The sequence below is a fragment of the Nymphaea colorata genome, chromosome 12 (genome assembly GCF_008831285.2).
Source record: "Nymphaea colorata isolate Beijing-Zhang1983 chromosome 12, ASM883128v2, whole genome shotgun sequence".
Lineage (NCBI taxonomy): Eukaryota > Viridiplantae > Streptophyta > Magnoliopsida > Nymphaeales > Nymphaeaceae > Nymphaea > Nymphaea colorata.
The window spans coordinates 1,928,398-1,948,068 of NC_045149.1; the positions used below are offsets into that span (position 1 = coordinate 1,928,398).

At 38.6% G+C, this 19,671-nt stretch overlaps 3 protein-coding genes across 3 annotated transcripts; all 3 read left to right on the forward strand.

The window, feature by feature from the left end:
• Positions 1 to 614: 614 nt before the first annotated feature.
• LOC116265811 (uncharacterized) lies at positions 615 to 1,840 on the forward strand. The gene is made up of 2 exons (XM_031646754.1): positions 615 to 1,531; positions 1,616 to 1,840. Exons 1-2 carry the CDS (start codon positions 1,205 to 1,207, stop codon positions 1,838 to 1,840), a joined length of 552 nt encoding a protein of 183 aa, XP_031502614.1. The 5' UTR covers positions 615 to 1,204.
• A 5,490-nt stretch (positions 1,841 to 7,330) lies between these two features.
• On the forward strand, positions 7,331 to 7,966 carry LOC116265812 (uncharacterized). Its single transcript, XM_031646755.1, has 2 exons — positions 7,331 to 7,657; positions 7,742 to 7,966. The coding sequence occupies exons 1-2, from the start codon at positions 7,331 to 7,333 to the stop codon at positions 7,964 to 7,966; spliced, it is 552 nt and encodes a 183-aa protein (XP_031502615.1).
• Positions 7,967 to 11,243: 3,277 nt separating this feature from the next.
• On the forward strand, positions 11,244 to 19,325 carry LOC116266343 (uncharacterized). The gene is made up of 5 exons (XM_031647510.2): positions 11,244 to 11,461; positions 13,660 to 13,943; positions 14,108 to 14,197; positions 18,094 to 18,455; positions 18,585 to 19,325. The coding sequence occupies exons 1-5, from the start codon at positions 11,266 to 11,268 to the stop codon at positions 18,847 to 18,849; spliced, it is 1,197 nt and encodes a 398-aa protein (XP_031503370.1). The 5' UTR covers positions 11,244 to 11,265; the 3' UTR covers positions 18,850 to 19,325.
• The last annotated feature ends 346 nt before the right edge of the window (positions 19,326 to 19,671 follow it).

Here is a 19,671-nt window from a genome sequence, read left to right on the forward strand (position 1 = left end):
AGCATCTGTTTTCCGCTTCCTCTGTGCATACCTTGGATGTTCAAGCTTCATCTCCAATGTTCTACCTGGAATGGTTGAAGAAATTCCTCATGCTTCATGAGATTATTATATTCTGATCTCACCTGGTATTCCGGTAAAAATTTTTATGAGTTGCATTAAAATCATCTTGTCTGTGTCCTTCAAAAGAAGCCACCAAATGAATGTCCTTTTTATAGAAGATGTCTCCATTTCAAGAAAATCCTTATAAAGAGGCAAACCAGCTTACTGATTTGTTCTTTGATAATTAGTGGTCCATGCTTGACTTATGTCACATGTATGTTTGAAAGCATGTGCATGTGGCACATCACAAGCACTGTGCGCCTCTGCATATTGTGCAAGTTTCTTGCTATACTGGAAAGGGGAAGGTTCAGTTGCTGGCATATGTGTGGCTTATCATGCTTTTCTAGTTCACATACAGTTTAGTTGCTTCTTCACCGCATGCTTTTCTAGTAAGGAAGGTTGCAGGCTCTCTGATGCGATCAACTGATTTTCCATTAAATGAGGGCTTCCATTTATGGGGTAAGAATGCAAATATTTAGGGAAATATGAACTGCAAGCTCCGATAGCTACAAAAATTAAAAAGAAAAGGAAGTTAAAAGTATCTGAACATTCTGAGAAGGACTTGCTCACAACCTAAAATGTTAAACTTGCTTCTGGAGTGTTTGGTGACAATTGTATAGAAGCTATCAAATGGCTATGTCACTACTCAAATGGCCTGAATAACTAGTAGCAATGAATTTGACATTTGTTGGCTTGCTTTGTTGGATGTGATTGCTTGTTCATATGCTTCTTTAGTTCATGTGATCGTTGGTTGATGTATACATGTCCTTGGGCATGGCTGTTTCCAGTTCCCAATTGGAGGTTTGTCTTGTCTGTTCTTGTTTAGTGTAGAATATTGAATGATTGCTCGCAGAGTGAGTAAGATATCAAACAGGGCACGAAAGAATCAAACAGGGGCGAGGGTTTATGACGGTATATCCTGTTTTGCTTTCGCCATCATCGATGCGTGTTAACTGTGCCATGGTGGATGCCTCTCTTTTCTTCTTCTCGTGGATGCGTGTTAATTTCTGTTTGTTGTAATATTGATCTTTCCCTAATCCCTGTTATGCAAGATTGTTCCAATTCAAATATCTAGTAGTGAAGAAATATTATCCAAAACATTAGCATGGAGGACAACGGTCCATCGAGGGAGAATCAGACATGGACTGAAGCACAAATGGACTATTTAGTGCAGCTTCTTGTGGAGCAATCACGCATTCTGGGTATGAAATCTGGTGGAGGTTTAAAGTCTAAAGCATATACAACAATTGAAAAAAGTATGATGGAAAGATTCGGTCTAGATTTCAGTAAAGACAAAATAAAAAACAAGTTGAAGTACTCAAAACCTAACTTAACAATCATGAAAGAAATTATGAATACAAGCGGGTTTGGGTATGACCCAATCAACAAATGTATTGAAGTCGATCCCCAAGTATGGAGTGACTACATTGAGGTATGTTATCTAGATGTTACTGTTTGGTTATATGTCTGACTTGTGAAATACTACATGTTTATTTGAACACATGAAATTTTTCAGAAATATCCGAATAGGAAAAAGTACAGAGATCCCAAGTTATGGAGATACTTTGACGAGTTCGCCGAGGTCTTTGGTGATTCTCATGCCACTGGAAAACAGTCAGACACATTAAACAACTTCATATATGAGGATGTTGAACGAGTACCACATACACCTGCATCTCAATCCACTCCAATGTACATGAATCCTGAATCTTCACAATCCTTTACACAAATGCTTCATTAAGATAGTCCTCCACCAGAATCATCAGTACCTCCAACTCCTACCACTGCAATTCTGACGATGGCAACTACTAGGACCAGAAGTAGGTCTAGAAGGCACAGGTCATACAATTATGAAGAATACTATAATTTGTTGAATGGTATTGTTGACAATGTAGATACATTGACACGTACATGTACATGGGTACAATTTGTCACATGTTGTGAAATACTGCAAGAGATGCTCGAAACCGGGCATATAGATGAACAAACACGAGTAAGGAGTATGGACATGTTGGCAGAGAGCACCAATTACATGATATTTGTCAACCTTCCACCTTCACAGCGGGTGTCATGGTTGAGGCGTAAACTTCCCGATTCGTAGGTAAGGAATGATTGTCTCATATTCAATGTTTCTAGATTTGTATATTTCATGTTTGTACGTGCTTCTTGTTTCAACGTTTGTATATTTCATGTTTGTACCTGCTTCTTGTGTGTTGTTAGTGTAATCAAATCATTTCATATGTGCTCTTTAATCTGGTTGTTCTTACTTCGTTTTAGTGCAATAAAATGCACACCTTCTTCTAATTGAACGTGCTTTAATAAGTGTGGTTATACATTCTTGCAGTCGTTTCAAAATGATAGATGTTGACATGTTTACCGACGATGAAGAAGGAGTGCTTTACTTAATTCGGCTAGTATTTGTCCTCGTCTTCTTTTGGTTAAAACAACTTCCTCCGTCTATGAGGATTGTTCATCCATTTTGATCTGCGGGTAGAACTTTTGTTCAACTTATGCTCGAAGGTCATCCTAGAAATTGTATGGACTTACTTCGTATGTATCCAGAAACATATCGTACATTATGCAACACACTAAGGACTAAAAAATTATTGGAGGATGCTGGTGACATTAGCATAGAAGAACAAGTAGCCATTTTTTTGTTGACAATTGGACACAATGAACGGAATCGTGCCACGCAGAATACTTTTCAACATTCAGGACAAACAATAAGTAAGTACTTCAGCTGTGTACTACGAGCAATATGTATAATGGATAAGGATTATGTCCGGCGGCCCAATGATGACATGCCAACTACTATTCGCCATTCCAAGCGATTCTTTCCATATGTTCAGGTAATTTTATACTGGCTGATAAACTCAACAAAACGTGTACAACATCCAACATACAACATGACTAACTTGCACATATGAATATAGGATTGTTTAGGAGCAATTGATGACACACATGTACCTGCATGGGTCCCAGCATCAGATCAAGCAAGATTTCGCAATAGAAACGGATTTCTTTCGCAAAATGTCATGGCTATAGTTGGATTCGACACTTGTTTCCACTACGTTTTGGCATGATGGGAAGGAAGTGCAACAGACTCAAGGGTTTTATACAATGCACTTGATCATACAACGGACCCATTTGTGGTCCCAGAAGGTACGTACTCCACCAACCAATGTATTACTTTTTACAAAAAAGTGCAAATGTTTAAATAATTTGTGTTCAATTGTAGGCAAATACTATCATGCTGATGGGGGTTATCCAAACATTGTTGGTTTGCTAACACCTTATCGAGGACATCGTTATCATATGTCCGAATTTAACACCCCAGGGGCACGGACACCTAGAACTCCAGAAGGATTATTCAACCATAGGCATTCATCACTCCGAAATGCAGTAGAAAGAACTTTCGGCATGTTGAAAGCTCGTTTTCCAATATTGAAAATGCAAGTGCAGTATCCATTCAAAAAACAAGTTCTAATTGTTCTTGCTACATGTGCATTACACAACTTCATAATTGAACACAATCCAAACGCTGAGCAGTTTGATGATGAGGATGCACCTTCAATTGATAATTTTGTCGTAAGCGAACCGGAAATTGCAAGCCAAACACAACAGCGATGAAGCAACAATTCCATGAGAAGAACTATAACAGATCAAATGTTTACAGATTATCAATTGAATAGTAAGTTTATTTTATCAATTGATTATTCTTGCATGTGGTTGTTTGACATTTGTTTTGTTTTGAATAGGACAACGAAGATGATGCCTCGCCAAAAGTACTATGTCGTGTTCGAGGGTAGGTCACAAGGCATATATGATAGTTGGGAGCAGTGCCAACCATTAGTGTATCGATAGAAGTGTGCCCTCTTCAGATCATTCCATACCTTCTAAGCAGCTGAATATCACATGAATGAATATCTCCACAACAAGTATGGTGTGCAATTACGTAGGCCATTGAACATTGACTATGTCAACACAACACAAGAGGAAGAAGTGATGCAGAGGAATGAACGGAAGTGCAGCCTGAAACATTTGATTGCTTGTTTTGTTACTACTTGTTTTCTTTGTTGGATCTGTACTCATTAAACTTATGTACTGGATGGGACAACACGCTTTGGTTAATGGTTTTAAACGTTCATACAGGTTTTAGTGTGCTATGCCCTCTTTCTTTGTAATTAAACATTACCAATTGAACTCGTGGATGTGATGGACTACTTTTACACCTTATTTGTGTTCTTTCTATGAAATTAGGTTGGATGAATATCAATTCTTTATAACATGAATGCATATCTACATGTATCTTACTTTCTTTTTGTTTGTTTCGTTTATAAGTTTTTTCCTTACACATCTTGTTGTGTTTCTGAATGATCAGAACACGAAGACCATGCTTCCTTTTGGTAATTGTGCAATGTCTGACATATCCTTGTTACGTACGGTATAAGCTAGTAAATGTAGGGGTTTTTTTATTGTTTGGTCTAGTTTTTGTAAGGTCTGATATGTTGCTTGCTTGGATGCATGAATGTTGTGGGCTTTCGAGTTTTTAGTGTTGTGTTAATGGTGTTTGTTTACATCATCTTTCATTTTGTACACTCTTTTGATTTGAGGAGAACCAATATAACAAGTTCTAACAGTCAGAAAAAAGTATCTTCTATTTTTTTTACCATGTGCACCAAACGCAGTTAAATTTACTCAGCAAAAAACTACCATGTGCATCAAACACAGTTAATTTTACCCTGCAAAAAACTTCCCTGCAATCAAACAGAGCCTCAAATCGGAAGTGGGTTAAATTTCATCTTTTTTTTTCAGAAAAATTTGCCACGTTAAATTTACCATATTAAATTCTTCCTTGCAATCAAATGCAGCCTTAGTAATATGACATTCTAATTAGACTCGGGTGTGAGTCGGAACCGCACTCAGGTCCGGTGCGCACCCGACTCGATGCGACTCGGGTGCGGCAGTAAAATAGAAGAGTCCGATAACTTAGGTGAAAGCAATATTTTCGAATAAAACTGATGTCGGTCACAAATGGCTCCGTTTCCACCACTTTTAAACCTGGATTAAGACCTGGATAACAACCGAGTCCATATGAGATCCGGTCTTATTTGGATGTGTGACACGAACATGTTGGTCCCACAGTGAACGAGTTCCAAGTCAATGAAAACTCTATTCTCTAGGCTGCGTTTGATTGCACGGGGAAAAATGGAGAGGCTGGTGAAAAATGTACGGCGAGTTGAAATTTCAACCGCCGTACAATATTTGCATCAAATGCGTGAAAAATTCACGCGAAAAAAATGTACGAAGAGGTTAAATTTAACACGAAAAAAAGTCGGAGGTCCGACCTTCGACTTTTTTCCGCAGATAAAATTTTAAGCCGTTAGGGCTCTCTTTCTCCTTCTTTTCTCTCTGCTTTCCCCTCCGCCAGGTTCTCTCTCGCTCTCTCGACTCGCTCTTTCCTTCCTCTCCTCTCTCGCTGCTCTGTTGCTCCTCTCCTCTCTGCTGCTCTGTCGCTCCTGGCCTCTCTCGCTCCCTCTTTACTCTCCTCTTTCCCCAACGTCGCTCCCTCCTTCCTCTCTCGCTGGTGTCTTGCTCCCTCCTTTCCCAACGTCGCCCGCTTGCAGCCCCAAGTGAGCCTTCTGCTTCTATCTATCGCTCTCCCACACGCACGTTCTGTCACTAACCCATCTCTCTCTTGGTTCAGTTGCTTTACTCACCATCTTCAACAGGAAATTTGGGTTTTTCTACGTTTTGGCTGTTGCTTTACTCAGGTATGCCTCTCACGATTCTCCTTTTTCCACTTCTTGCTTCTATGGATGTATGAGATGATGTATAACTGCTTCCGAGAGATCATCTTGAAAGCAGGGATCATCTTAGCAGATCCCTGGTCTAGTTAATGTTGATTTTGCTGATGTAAGGGCCTCGCAAGTTAAGATGATCAGTGCTTTCAACGGAAAAACAGAAAGCTTTCCTCATCCAATATGATTATACTATGTTTCCTGTTTTAGAAATTAGGCACATTTCTGTAGCATCTGTTTTCTTCCTCTGTGCATACCTTGGATGTTCAAGCTTCATCTCCAATGTTCTACCTGGAATGATTGAAGAAATTCCTCATGCTTCATGAGATTATTATATTCTGATCTCACCTGGTATTCCGGTAAAAATTTTTATGATTTGCATTAAAATCATCTTGTCTGTGTCCTTCAAAAGAAGCCACCAAATGAATGTCCTTTTTATAGAAGATGTCTCCATTTCAAGAAAATCCTTATAAAGAGGCAAACCAGCTTACTGATTTGTTCTTTGATAATTAGTGGTCCATGCTTGACTTATGTCACATGTATGTTTGAAAGCATGTGCATGTGGCACATCACAAGCACCGTGCGCCTCTGCATATTGTGCAAGTTTCTTGCTATACTGGAAAGGGGAAGGTTCAGTTGCTGGCATATGTGTGGCTTATCATGCTTTTCTAGTTCACATACAGTTTAGTTGCTTCTTCACCGCATGCTTTTCTAGTAAGGAAGGTTGCAGGCTCTCTGGTGCGATCAATTGATTTTCCATTAAATGAGGGCTTCCATTTATGGGGTAAGAATGCAAATATTTAGGGAAATATGAACTGCAAGCTCCGATAGCTACAAAAATTAAAAAGAAAAGGAAGTTAAAAGTATCTGAACATTCTGAGAAGGACTTGCTCACAACCTAAAATGTTAAACTTGCTTCTGGAGTGTTTGGTGACAATTGTATAGAAGCTATCAAATGGCTATGTCACTACTCAAATGGCCTGAATAACTAGTAGCAATGAATTTGACATTTGTTGGCTTGCTTTGTTGGATGTGATTGCTTGTTCATATGCTTCTTTAGTTCATGTGATCGTTGGTTGATGTATACATGTCCTTGGGCATGGCTGTTTCCAGTTCCCAATTGGAGGTTTGTCTTGTCTGTTCTTGTTTAGTGTAGAATATTGAATGATTGCTCGCAGAGTGAGTAAGATATCAAACAGGGCACGAAAGAATCAAACAGGGGCGAGGGTTTATGACGGTATATCCTGTTTTGCTTTCGCCATCATCGATGCGTGTTAACTGTGCCATGGTGGATGCCTCTCTTTTCTTCTTCTCGTGGATGCGTGTTAATTTCTGTTTGTTGTAATATTGATCTTTCCCTAATCCCTGTTATGCAAGATTGTTCCAATTCAAATATCTAGTAGTGAAGAAATATTATCCAAAACATAAGCATGGAGGACAACGGTCCATCGAGGGAGAATCAGACATGGACTGAAGCACAAATGGACTATTTAGTGCAGCTTCTTGTGGAGCAATCACGCATTATGGGTATGAAATCTGGTGGAGGTTTAAAGTCTAAAGCATATACAACAATTGAAAAAAGTATGATGGAAAGATTCGGTCCAGATTTCAGTAAAGACAAAATAAAAAACAAGTTGAAGTACTCAAAACCTAACTTAACAATCATGAAAGAAATTATGAATACAAGCGGGTTTGGGTATGATCCAATCAACAAATGTATTGAAGTCGATCCCCAAGTATGGAGTGACTACATTGAGGTATGTTATCTAGATGTTACTGTTTGGTTATATGTCTGACTTGTGAAATACTACATGTTTATTTGAACACATGAAATTTTTCAGAAATATCCGAATAGGAAAAAGTACAGAGATCCCAAGTTATGGAGATACTTTGACGAGTTCGCCGAGGTCTTTGGTGATTCTCATGCCACTGGAAAACAGTCAGACACATTAAATAACTTCATATATGAGGATGTTGAACGAGTACCACATACACCTGCATCTCAATCCACTCCAATGTACATGAATCCTGAATCTTCACAATCCTTTACACAAATGCTTCATTAAGATAGTCCTCCACCAGAATCATCAGTACCTCCAACTCCTACCACTGCAATTCTGACGATGGCAACTACTAGGACCAGAAGTAGGTCTAGAAGGCACAGGTCATACAATTATGAAGAATACTATAATTTGTTGAATGGTATTGTTGACAATGTAGATACATTGACACGTACATGTACATGGGTACAATTTGTCACATGTTGTGAAATACTGCAAGAGATGCTCGAAACCGGGCATATAGATGAACAAACACGAGTAAGGAGTATGGACATGTTGGCAGAGAGCACCAATTACATGATATTTGTCAACCTTCCACCTTCACAGCGGGTGTCATGGTTGAGACGTAAACTTCCCGATTCGTAGGTAAGGAATGATTGAATTATATTCAATGTTTCTAGATTTGTATATTTCATGTTTGTACGTGCTTCTTGTTTCAACGTTTGTATATTTCATGTTTGTACCTGCTTCTTGTGTGTTGTTAGTGTAATCAAATCATTTCATATGTGCACTTTAATCTGGTTGTTCTTACTTCGTTTTAGTGCAATAAAATGCACACCTTCTTCTAATTGAACGTGCTTTAATAAGTGTGGTTGTACATTCTTGCAGTCGTTTCAAAATGATAGATGTTGACATGTTTACCGACGATGAAGAAGGAGTGCTTTACTTAATTCGGCTAGTATTTGTCCTCGTCTTCTTTTGGTTAAAACAACTTCCTCCGTTTATGAGGATTGTTCATCCATTTTGATCTGCGGGTAGAACTTTTGTTCAACTTATGCTCGAAGGTCATCCTAGAAATTGTATGGACTTACTTCGTATGTATCCAGAAACATATCGCACATTATGCAACACACTAAGGACTAAAAAATTATTGGAGGATGCTGGTGACATTAGCATAGAAGAACAAGTAGCCATTTTTTTGTTGACAATTGGACACAATGAACGGAATCGTGCCACGCAGAATACTTTTCAACATTCAGGACAAACAATAAGTAAGTACTTCAGCTGTGTACTACGAGCAATATGTATAATGGATAAGGATTATGTCCGGCGGCCCAATGATGACATGCCAACTACTATTCGCCATTCCAAGCGATTCTTTCCATATATTCAGGTAATTTTATATTGGCTGATAAACTCAACAAAACGTGTACAACATCCAACATACAACATGACTAACTTGCACATATGAATATAGGATTGTTTAGGAGCAATTGATGACACACATGTACCTGCATGGGTCCCAGCATCAGATCAAGCAAGATTTCGCAATAGAAACGGATTTCTTTCGCAAAATGTCATGGCTATAGTTGGATTCGACACTTGTTTCCACTACGTTTTGGCATGATGGGAAGGAAGTGCAACAGACTCAAGGGTTTTATACAATGCACTTGATCATACAATGGACCCATTTGTGGTCCCAGAAGGTACGTACTCCACCAACCAATGTATTACTTTTTACAAAAAAGTGCAAATGTTTAAATAATTTGTGTTCAATTGTAGGCAAATACTATCATGCTGATGGGGGTTATCCAAACATTGTTGGTTTGCTAACACCTTATCGAGGACATCGTTATCATATGTCCGAATTTAACACCCCAGGGGCACGGACACCTAGAACTCCAGAAGGATTACTCAACCATAGGCATTCATCACTCCGAAATGCAGTAGAAAGAACTTTCGGCATGTTGAAAGCTCGTTTTCCAATATTGAAAATGCAAGTGCAGTATCCATTCAAAAAACAAGTTCTAATTGTTCTTGCTACATGTGCATTACACAACTTCATAATTGAACACAATCCAAACGCTGAGCAGTTTGATGATGAGGATGCACCTTCAATTGATAATTTTGTCGTAAGCGAACCGGAAATTGCAAGCCAAACACAACAACGATGAAGCAACAATTCCATGAGAAGAACTATAACAGATCAAATGTTTACAGATTATCAATTGAATAGTAAGTTTATTTTATCAATTGATTATTCTTGCATGTGGTTGTTTGACATTTGTTTTGTTTTGAATAGGACAACGAAGATGATGCCTCCCCAAAAGTACTATGTCGTGTTCGAGGGTAGGTCACAAGGCATATATGATAGTTGGGAGCAGTGCCAACCATTAGTGTATCGATAGAAGTGTGCCCTCTTCAGATCATTCCATACCTTCTAAGCAGCTGAATATCACATGAATGAATATCTCCAGAACAAGTATGGTGTGCAATTACGTAGGCCATTGGACATTGACTATGTCAACACAACACAAGAGGAAGAAGTGATGCAGAGGAATGAACGGAAGTGCAGCCTGAAACATTTGATTGCTTGTTTTGTTACTACTTGTTTTCTTTGTTGGATCTGTACTCATTAAACTTATGTACTGGATGGGACAACACGCTTTGGTTAATGGTTTTAAACGTTCATACAGGTTTTAGTGTGCTATGCCCTCTTTCTTTGTAATTAAACATTACCAATTGAACTCGTGGATGTGATGGACTACTTTTACACCTTATTTGTGTTCTTTCTATGAAATTAGGTTGGATGAATATCAATTCTTTATAACATGAATGCATATCTACATGTATCTTACTTTCTTTTTGTTTGTTTCGTTTATAAGTTTTTTCCTTACACATCTTGTTGTGTTTCTGAATGATCAGAACACGAAGACCATGCTTCCTTTTGGTAATTGTGCAATGTCTGACATATCCTTGTTACGTACGGTATAAGCTGGTAAATGTAGGGGTTTTTTTATTATCTGGTCTAGTTTTTGTAAGGTCTGATATGTTGCTTGCTTGGATGCATGAATGTTGTGGGCTTTCGAGTTTTTAGTGTTGTGTTAATGGTGTTTGTTTACATCATCTTTCATTTTGTACACTCTTTTGATTTGAGGAGAATCAATATAACAAGTTCTAACAGTCAGAAAAAAGTATCTTCTATTTTTTTTACCATGTGCACCAAACGCAGTTAAATTTACCCAGCAAAAAACTACCATGTGCATCAAACACAGTTAATTTTACCCTGCAAAAAACTTCCCTGCAATCAAACAGAGTCTCAAATCGAAAGTGGGTTAAATTTCATCTTTTTTTTTCAGAAAAATTTGCCACGTTAAATTTACCATATTAAATTCTTCCTTGCAATCAAACGAAAGAATATTCTAACTTTGATCCGATTGCCATAACTGAACTTTCTAAGTACTATGAGAAAGACTACCTTGGAAAACTTCCTGTTCCCGCTTCTAAGATCCAAATCCGAAATCCTCATATCGTTTTTAAACGGCATAGACTAGAGCGAGAAGAGAGAGAGAGAAGGTCGAATAATGGCGGAAGACCTCTTTTCCGATCTCCCACCGCCCTCTGCCACTCTCCAACGGAACACCGACGAGTCGACCATTGGCGGAACGTTGACCAAGAAGGACAACGCTGCGCCTCTTAATCCGCCTCCTCCCCCCGTTCAGCGCATCCTCAAGGGCGCTCTCAAGAAGCAGAAACCCTCTGAATCATCTCAGGAGCAAGGTAAGTGAAGAATGCCCTGTCCCTTAGTTCATCGGGTCACCCCTTTCCTTCCTTTCCTTTTCAGTAATCCTTCTTGCTAAGCATTGGTTCTGGTGGAAAAGAACCACAACTGCTATTCCTCTTTCGTTTACATCTAACATGAAACGGCTATAATTGAGAATCCAATAGTTGTTTCACTCTCGGAAGCTTTTTAATCCCCAATTAACATGGAAATGATTAATGTTTTAGCAAATTCGTATACTCATGATGACTATAGTGGCTTCTTTTCTGAGGAACATTTTTCGTCTCGTTGGCGTGGAGTACTCTCACTTGGGGTTTCTGGAAAATGGTGTAAACAGAGACTTTTCGTCTCAATTAATAGTCTGTTCAGTGCGTTCCATTTTTCTCTCTTTAGCTGGCCTAGAGACTCGAATGAAACGGTGCTTATTATGTGTCTGATACCACTTCAAAAAGACACTTCTTTCATATCTTCGGAGAGAGGGGAACTGACAAATGGTCAGTTTTAGCTACTAAACGTGAGAGAATAAAGAATAATAGTTTAATATTGGAGAAGGTCGATGTATGGTTGGACTTTTAAATTTTTAGATTTCACTGTTTACTTTGAATTAAATGAATAAAGTTTGTAATATATAAAAGCTACATGTTTTTAGGAATTGAAGCGATAGTCTTTATTGGATAGGAGGAAACAATAGATTCTGCTGTCCATAGGTGGAATGCAAATCCAATCGGATTTTCAAAAGTCAGTTGATACGAGTTTCATGATGAATCTGTCTAAGAAATCCAGTGTCCAGAAAAGAATGCCCAGTACCTTGTAATTAAATAAGGATTAGCAAAAGTAGAACACAATGGATGGGCTTAAGAAGCTCTGGTGGGAATACTTAGGGACCTTATGAAAACATCAGGTTTAGCAAACTTGAATATTAATTTATACAAACAAGAAGTTCTATGTTAGAATGGGAGGGGACAATTTACGTATTTCTCTTATTCAGTGGGCTTTTTTTCTGTTTTTTTTTTTTCTATTCTACCTGTCACCAAGTTGAACTTTTTTGTTGGTTAAGAAATTGAGATTGATGATGATGTTGTGACAAGACAGCATAGTAACAAATACCATTACCAGGAATTTCTTAAAATTCTTTTAGATTTTTATGTTTCTCTGTGAATAAATCTTTAACTCTTTGGAACACAGAAAGGATGATAGGAAAAACTACAGAAGTATGAGATGATACTATTGTTCACCATGCAAGATAGCATATATATAAAATAATGGAAAAAGTGGATAGCTCACTGTCAATTCAAAAAGAATAAGCCATGTAGTTCATATCCAAATCCTTGATAATGTCCATGGCTCACATGGTCATTGTAGCTAATAATGCAAGACACTGTGCTATTGTGTCTTCCTAAAACTACTTGCTCTTTGCGATGCCACAACTAAAAATGGTGTTTGGTGTATACCTCTATGATGTTGCTGATTCAAATCTGGTCTAATGAAAGATCTGGTGTCAATTTTGTTGGACAATATAAGCGGACATGGTTTCATTCCTTGTAAGAAGTTGGAAAAGTCTTGATTTTGATAAAGGAAAGTGGGAAGAAGGAAGAGAAATAAAGGGGAAAAATTCAGTAGGTGATACAAAGAGGAAAAGAACAGTATGATACAAGAACATGCAAGAAAAAAAAGCACAAAATGAGGGACACAACCATGATCTGGTGAAGATTCCACTGATGCTCTGGTACTATTTGGGAATCATGAACTACAGACTGAGGCATAACATTCACAAGGGGGAAATCTGGCCATATCACACAGACTCTAAATTGTATCACATAACACCCTTATATTAGTAGTATGATGAAATTAATTGTTGGAAAATTACAAATGTGGCCATGACTATGCATTTTACAGTCTCCAATGCTGCTAGGGAAAAAAAGGCGTGTTTTGAAATAACATCTTAACCTTGGAATGAGTTCAATTTAAAAACCTAAAGTTGTGCTTGATATTTTATGACACTTATTGCTTCTTCATCCTAGCTCCGACTTTGTGCTTCTTATTCGAGGATCATGTTGGCATTTATTTTATTGCATAATCTGCAAAGTTATTATCTACTTGGGGTGGCTACTTCTGTTCAGGGTGCATTTTCTGCCTTGTGTTTTCAAATTTCCTTTTCCTTTATTAAATCTAATATAAACCTACCATTCATTTGCAGCTCCACAAAAACGTTTAAGATTTAAAACAACTGTAGATGCTTCTGAAACACAAATAATTGAAGCCATGCAAAAGATAGCAGCACATATAAGAAATCCTAGCAAGTTTGGTAAAGCATCAAAGCTTGCACTGCAACTGGTTCAAGCTGGCAGTGTGAAGCCTGGAACTGCAGATCAGTTTTTCAGTATACTAGAAGCTGCAATGTCTACGACTACAGCATGTACAGATCCTTCGTTGAGAGCAGATTATAGCTTGTTATTCTCCTCTATTCAAGATATTGCTAAGGTATGAAAATAGAAAAATTCTTTCTCCGGTTCTTTCTTATTGTTTTCACGATCTCACGAGATATCTTATATAGACTCAAATACAATCTGAATAACTTGTGGTAATGTTCTGGATAACTGCTTTTCCTGATATTCAGTTTGTGCTATTGTCTTCATTATTTTCAGTTCTTCAATACGCAGCAGAAGAATCAGCTGACTACATGGACTCTTAGAGCAGTTGTTGCAAATGATTTGAATACAGATGATAGTTTTGTGGTATGTGATTGCTTGCCTTTTAATGGGTTATGCTTGGTTTGTTTCTTGGTTTCCATACCTGAGCACTCTTGTTGTATTTGGTATTTAACTTCATTTTTTTGTTACATGTTTTATCGGTGGGGACTTTTGACTCACAAAAATTTACATGGATCAATGTTTTTTGGGGATTCAAAAGTCAATGGCTAGAAAAGAGTCCAGATCTATGATACACGGGTACGCTTGTGAAAGCGAAGTACCCGTCCGGTACCGGTACGACACCAGTACGGGTACGGGTATGGGCTTGGGTACGCCGATGGTGCGGCGTTGACCATACCGGGTACGGTCAACGCACCGGAGGCCGTATCCGTCCATTTTTTGACACGGTTAACTTTGACCGAGTCTAAATCCGTCCTTTTTTATTTTTAACGATTATTTGATTTTAACTTTTAAAACCATTCTAACGTTAAACAAAAACAAACGAAACCCTTAATCCGTCCTTCGTTCGTCTGTTCTTACCTTACCTCTCACCGAGCGACGGCAGCGGCGATTGGCGACAGCAGCGGCGACTAGCGACGGCAGCAGCAACTGCGACCGGCGATGGCAGCGGCGACCGCCGACAGCAGACGGTAGGAGGCGACTATGACGATATTTTTTTTTCCTTTTTTCATTTTTCTTTTCATTTTCATTGGCTCCACCCCTGCCTTCGCCATCGTCGCCGACGGCAACGACGGCCACCCCTTTTGCCTGTTCACGGTGTTTTGCTTGTTTCTTTCCTTCTGTTTTTTTCAATAACAGTTGTTTTTCCAGAACCAGCCAGTCTTCCTCTCCTACTGCTCGAAACCCTCACAGTAGTCGCCTCTCTCACCATTCGATCGACCTTCTCTGTCTCTGTGTCTCCCTGTTTGCTTATGCAATACGTGTCATCAGTTATGCCTCTTTTGTTTTCTCCTGCCAATTTTAGAACTGTAAAGCTCAACCAGAGCCTACTCTTTCGTCTCTGTCATTGCGTGCTTCCTTCTTTTATTATCTTTGTTGTCACTTTTATTATCTCTATCATTTTTGTGTCTGATGTTCTTCTCTGAACTTGAAGATGACATTATGCAAAATACAACAGAATAATGCTAGTTCTTTAAATTTAATTTTTTGATACAATTTTTTGTGTGTGGAGTTCTTGTATGCTCTTGAAGGCATTCTCGTGATCTTACAGAACCTGTTGTTCCTTCTAATCTTGATGATGCATCTGAGGAGTGAGGAGAATGAAAATCAACAAAGCTGATGTATTTTGAATGTTAATTTTGAGACTGAGGATAATGAGAATCAAGAGTCAAGACTGATAAATTTTGGATTATGATTTATGAATATGTCAATATGTTATTCTGTTTATGATTTTTGATATATATATGTGCGAATATGTTATTCTTTTTGAAATTTTTTGACATGTATATGTGTGTGTACGGCCGTACCCCTGTACCCAAGTTTTTTAAAAATGGTCCGTACCCGTACCCGTACCGGTACCCGTACTCGTACCCATGTGACATAGGTCCAGATATGTAGGCTTAGAAAACATGCTTTTGGGGTTAGAACAGAAATGAATGGTTGATTCATAGATTCTGGTCATGCTGAATGCACCTAGCCCATAAATTTTTATCAAAACAACTTGGATGTGACACTTAAATCCATATATATATATATATATATATATATATATGAATCCTCTATGGCCCCTTAGATTATGAAGCCTACGATACGTCTGGTGGATGTGCTTAAAATTTCTAATGGCTATTTGGCAGTTGTTTCTGATGAAGAACTATATGGATGTGCTTTAAAGTTTAAATATCCAAAACTGTGGAGCTGAAATGAAATCATGAAAACCGGGTGCTCAAATTGGGTTTTTGTGAGCAAGCAAATTAAACTAAACAAACTCATTTTGTAAACTTTGATGCACATTGGTTTTTTGCTTAATCTTATAATTCTTGACATTTGGAGTCCATATGCGATTTTTTCACAAAGAACTTTAGGTGGCCGAAATGGCTGGATGATACCTAGACATCACTTCTCTCTCTCTCTCTCCCCCTATGATATATATAAATATATATAACATCCAAGCCCTGACTGCTGTGAGCAAACAAATTAAACTAAACATACTGCTTAGGATCAAATAGGATAGATGGACTGAGAAAAGGTCTGAACCATATAGTCTGCTGTTAGTCATTTATTGTCTGAGATCTGATGAACTAGATCTTTTAAGTTGGAGATAAAAAAGGTGCAGACATTTAAAATTCTAGCATGCCTGAACTGCTCCTCATCTTAGGCTCGGGAGATGAAAAAGGTATGTGGTTTGGGCTTGCTGTAAGTCTGGATGCCGATGGCCTTTTTTTTTTTTTTTTAATTTCACTTGTTAAATCTCGCCCATCAGATCGTACATGATGGACAATAGACAATGGTCCGTGCATCCACATTTTTGTTCAATCCATATATTCTGTGGGCTCTCTCTCTCTCTCTCCATATAATATATATATATATATATATATATATATATATTATACACAGACATGCACGCACACACGCTCACTACTCACCAGATGGTTGCCAACTGAAGCTGGTTAGTCCTCACAAGACCTTTAGGGTCTTGACCTGCATGTGTCTGACTACTCTCTTTGACAACTTAGGGTGTCAAGTGAGACTTGTAACGAAGCATCTCCTACTGACCTACTAGTGCGTCTATTTGTTCTTGTTTATTGTTTACAATGTACAGTTTCATGGCAATTGATGAGCTTGGTTGGCCAACATAACATGGATATGGATAAAATCCTGTCAATAGGTGAAAGATGTCAATCCAGTAGTTGGATAAATTGATTTAGTGGTTCCCTTAGCTTTAATGCCAGACAGGTAACCCAAGCGCAAACAAGATGTTGGTAATGCCTGATATATGTGAAGAAGTAGGATGCCATATGTACCTTTAAGTTTAGACCATGAACAGAATAATTAGCAAGAAAGCTGGTAAGATTGACGGATCCTTCTGCTTCCTAAGAAACTTAGTTACCATCCATGTAAAGCTACTTTGATCTTCCTAATGGGTTTCTTATTTGCCTTGCAAGTCCTTCCATTGATTATTGCTAGAGCACGAATCAGAATAATGCAGCAACAAGATGAGATTTGAGAAATGGCTGTTAAAATCTTTAGTTGAGTTGAAAACAGGGGATGTCAATATAGTGCTATGGACCCTATGGTATGATTTCTCTCTGCATCCCTTGATCAATCTCTTGGGTAAGTTTTTCCCAACAGCCTCTTTAGAGTTTTGTTATTCTCAGGAGTCAGGAATTTAAAGTACAAAAGAGCTAAGAATGATAAATGATACTGAAATCGTCGAGATTCTTTTTTGGAACTATGTAGCAACAAAAATTCCAGTGCTTTCAGAATAATACAGACATTGGTGAGATTTTAGATCGGAACCCATGCCATGTTCTTTCCCTTTTGTGAGAGATTGAGAATGAAGAACTTGTTTTATGTGATTTAAGACATTACACAAGCAATGTATTATAGCCTTGTGGCACAAGAAACATTAAAAAAGAGGGAAAAAGAAAGAATCGTCATGATGCCATTCTTGTAGCTCTCACACGATCTTAAGCTTTTATGTCACATAATATTCTGGCGTATAGTGGTCTATTATTCCTTTCTGCTAACGCTGTAATCATCTTTAACTGCATTCTCATTCTAACTTTGCCATTTTTTGAACCTTGTGTAACATGGTAATCATCTTTAACTGCTTTCTCATTTTCTTTCCACTGAAACCTGCTTTTGAAGTGCATGCCCTCAACTTTTCACAATCAGTTTGTGTAGTCTTTTGTGATATGAAGCTAAAGTGAACACTAAGGCTAACCTTAAGCTTCTTTCTTTCATGCCATTTGTCACTAAAGTTCTCAAAGGCAGCTGGTCGGGTAAAGGAGGCCATATCTAGTCTTCCATTTGCTAGTGAGGAGGATGATATTGAAGAAGCGACAGCTTTAACTAGTGCCAACCATCAAGAAGAAACTCCGGAGGATGAAAGGGTGGGAAAGGCCTCAAAAAATGATGAAATAGAAACTATGCAAGAGGACCCCTTTGGATTGGATGAATTGCTTCCTTCCGGCACAAAGAGAGTTGAAAAGCGTAAAGAGAAGAAAGATGCGATGGTTAGAGTGAAGAAAGCAGAAGATGAGCATAAAAGGTTTCTAACGGCACAAAGAGAAGCTCTAATTCTGTGCTTAGACATTGCTGCCCGTCGCTATAAAACACCATGGTTTATTCTCTTGACACATTTTCTTTGATCTCTATTTCATGATTGGGAGCTTATTCTTGTTTTTCCTGTAATGTACTTTTGGTTTCTGCCTTGGACATGAGTCATGATGCTTATCTTGGATCTTCTCAGGGCCCAAACTGTGATTGATATCTTGGTGAAACATGCTTTTGACAACATTGGTAGATTTACTGCACAACAAAGGGATGCAATTGAGAAGCTTTGGACGTCCATCCGTGAACAGATGACACATAGAAAGCAAGGCAAATCAGTTACAGGAAAACTAGACATGAATGCCTTTGAGATGCTTCAGGAGAAGTATGCCAATGAAAAGATCAGCATTCGTCATGCAGTTGGAGGAGGCGGGGATCGACGAGCAGAACAATGGCTGGGCTAATTATGGACCCTCTGAGGTCGTTTACTTTATGAATGCCTTCTTCGGTGAAATGTCTATTTTCTCTTCAAAAAATCTCCACAGGAACAAGAACCGTCCTTGAAATGGTGAAAGCGATTTTAATCCCTTACAGCAATTACTGGGCCGTAGATTTTAGAGATGAGCTTTGAAGCAGAGTGACAGTCATCACTTACTCGGAGGTTCTTCACCATCCTGATTGGGGCGTTTGAAGCTGTACTAATAAGACCAAATGCTGTAGCCAGTTTCTCACTATGGTTAGCAAGTGCAATCTTTTTTTCTTGCTTATCTATATTAAGCAAAACCACAGAATTGTTGGCAATGTAACCTGCAATTTTTAGTTGTTCATTTCGGCTGGCATTTCTTGTATTTCTGGGGCCCGAGGATGCGAATGGTCCCCATTACGAACTGATGTATTGAACTGTTCACTCTTATCGAACTAAAACCAGGTTTCTTTTTAATTCCCTGATCTTCAGCTTCTTCTCACCTCTGCAACGTCACCCCATCTGTTTGCTGCGGCATACATGTTTGACAAAAGTACATGGTACCCGTAGTTGTCAGGTTCTAACTTTTGCTGCTTGATCGCCTAAGTGGGTGTTACCGTGGAGCTTGCAAGCAGCAAGAAGAGCTTTCCATATGACGACGTTTGGTCTACATCGCATGCGCTCTATTAGGTTATACGCAGATCAACTATAATCCATAGTGCTCTACTTTGGGCCTCAGCCCAAACTCATGGATCATGCGCTTGAATACTTGGTGCCCATTGTTGGGGCCCGCGGTCGGGAGGGATGCCGGAGGCAGCCGACC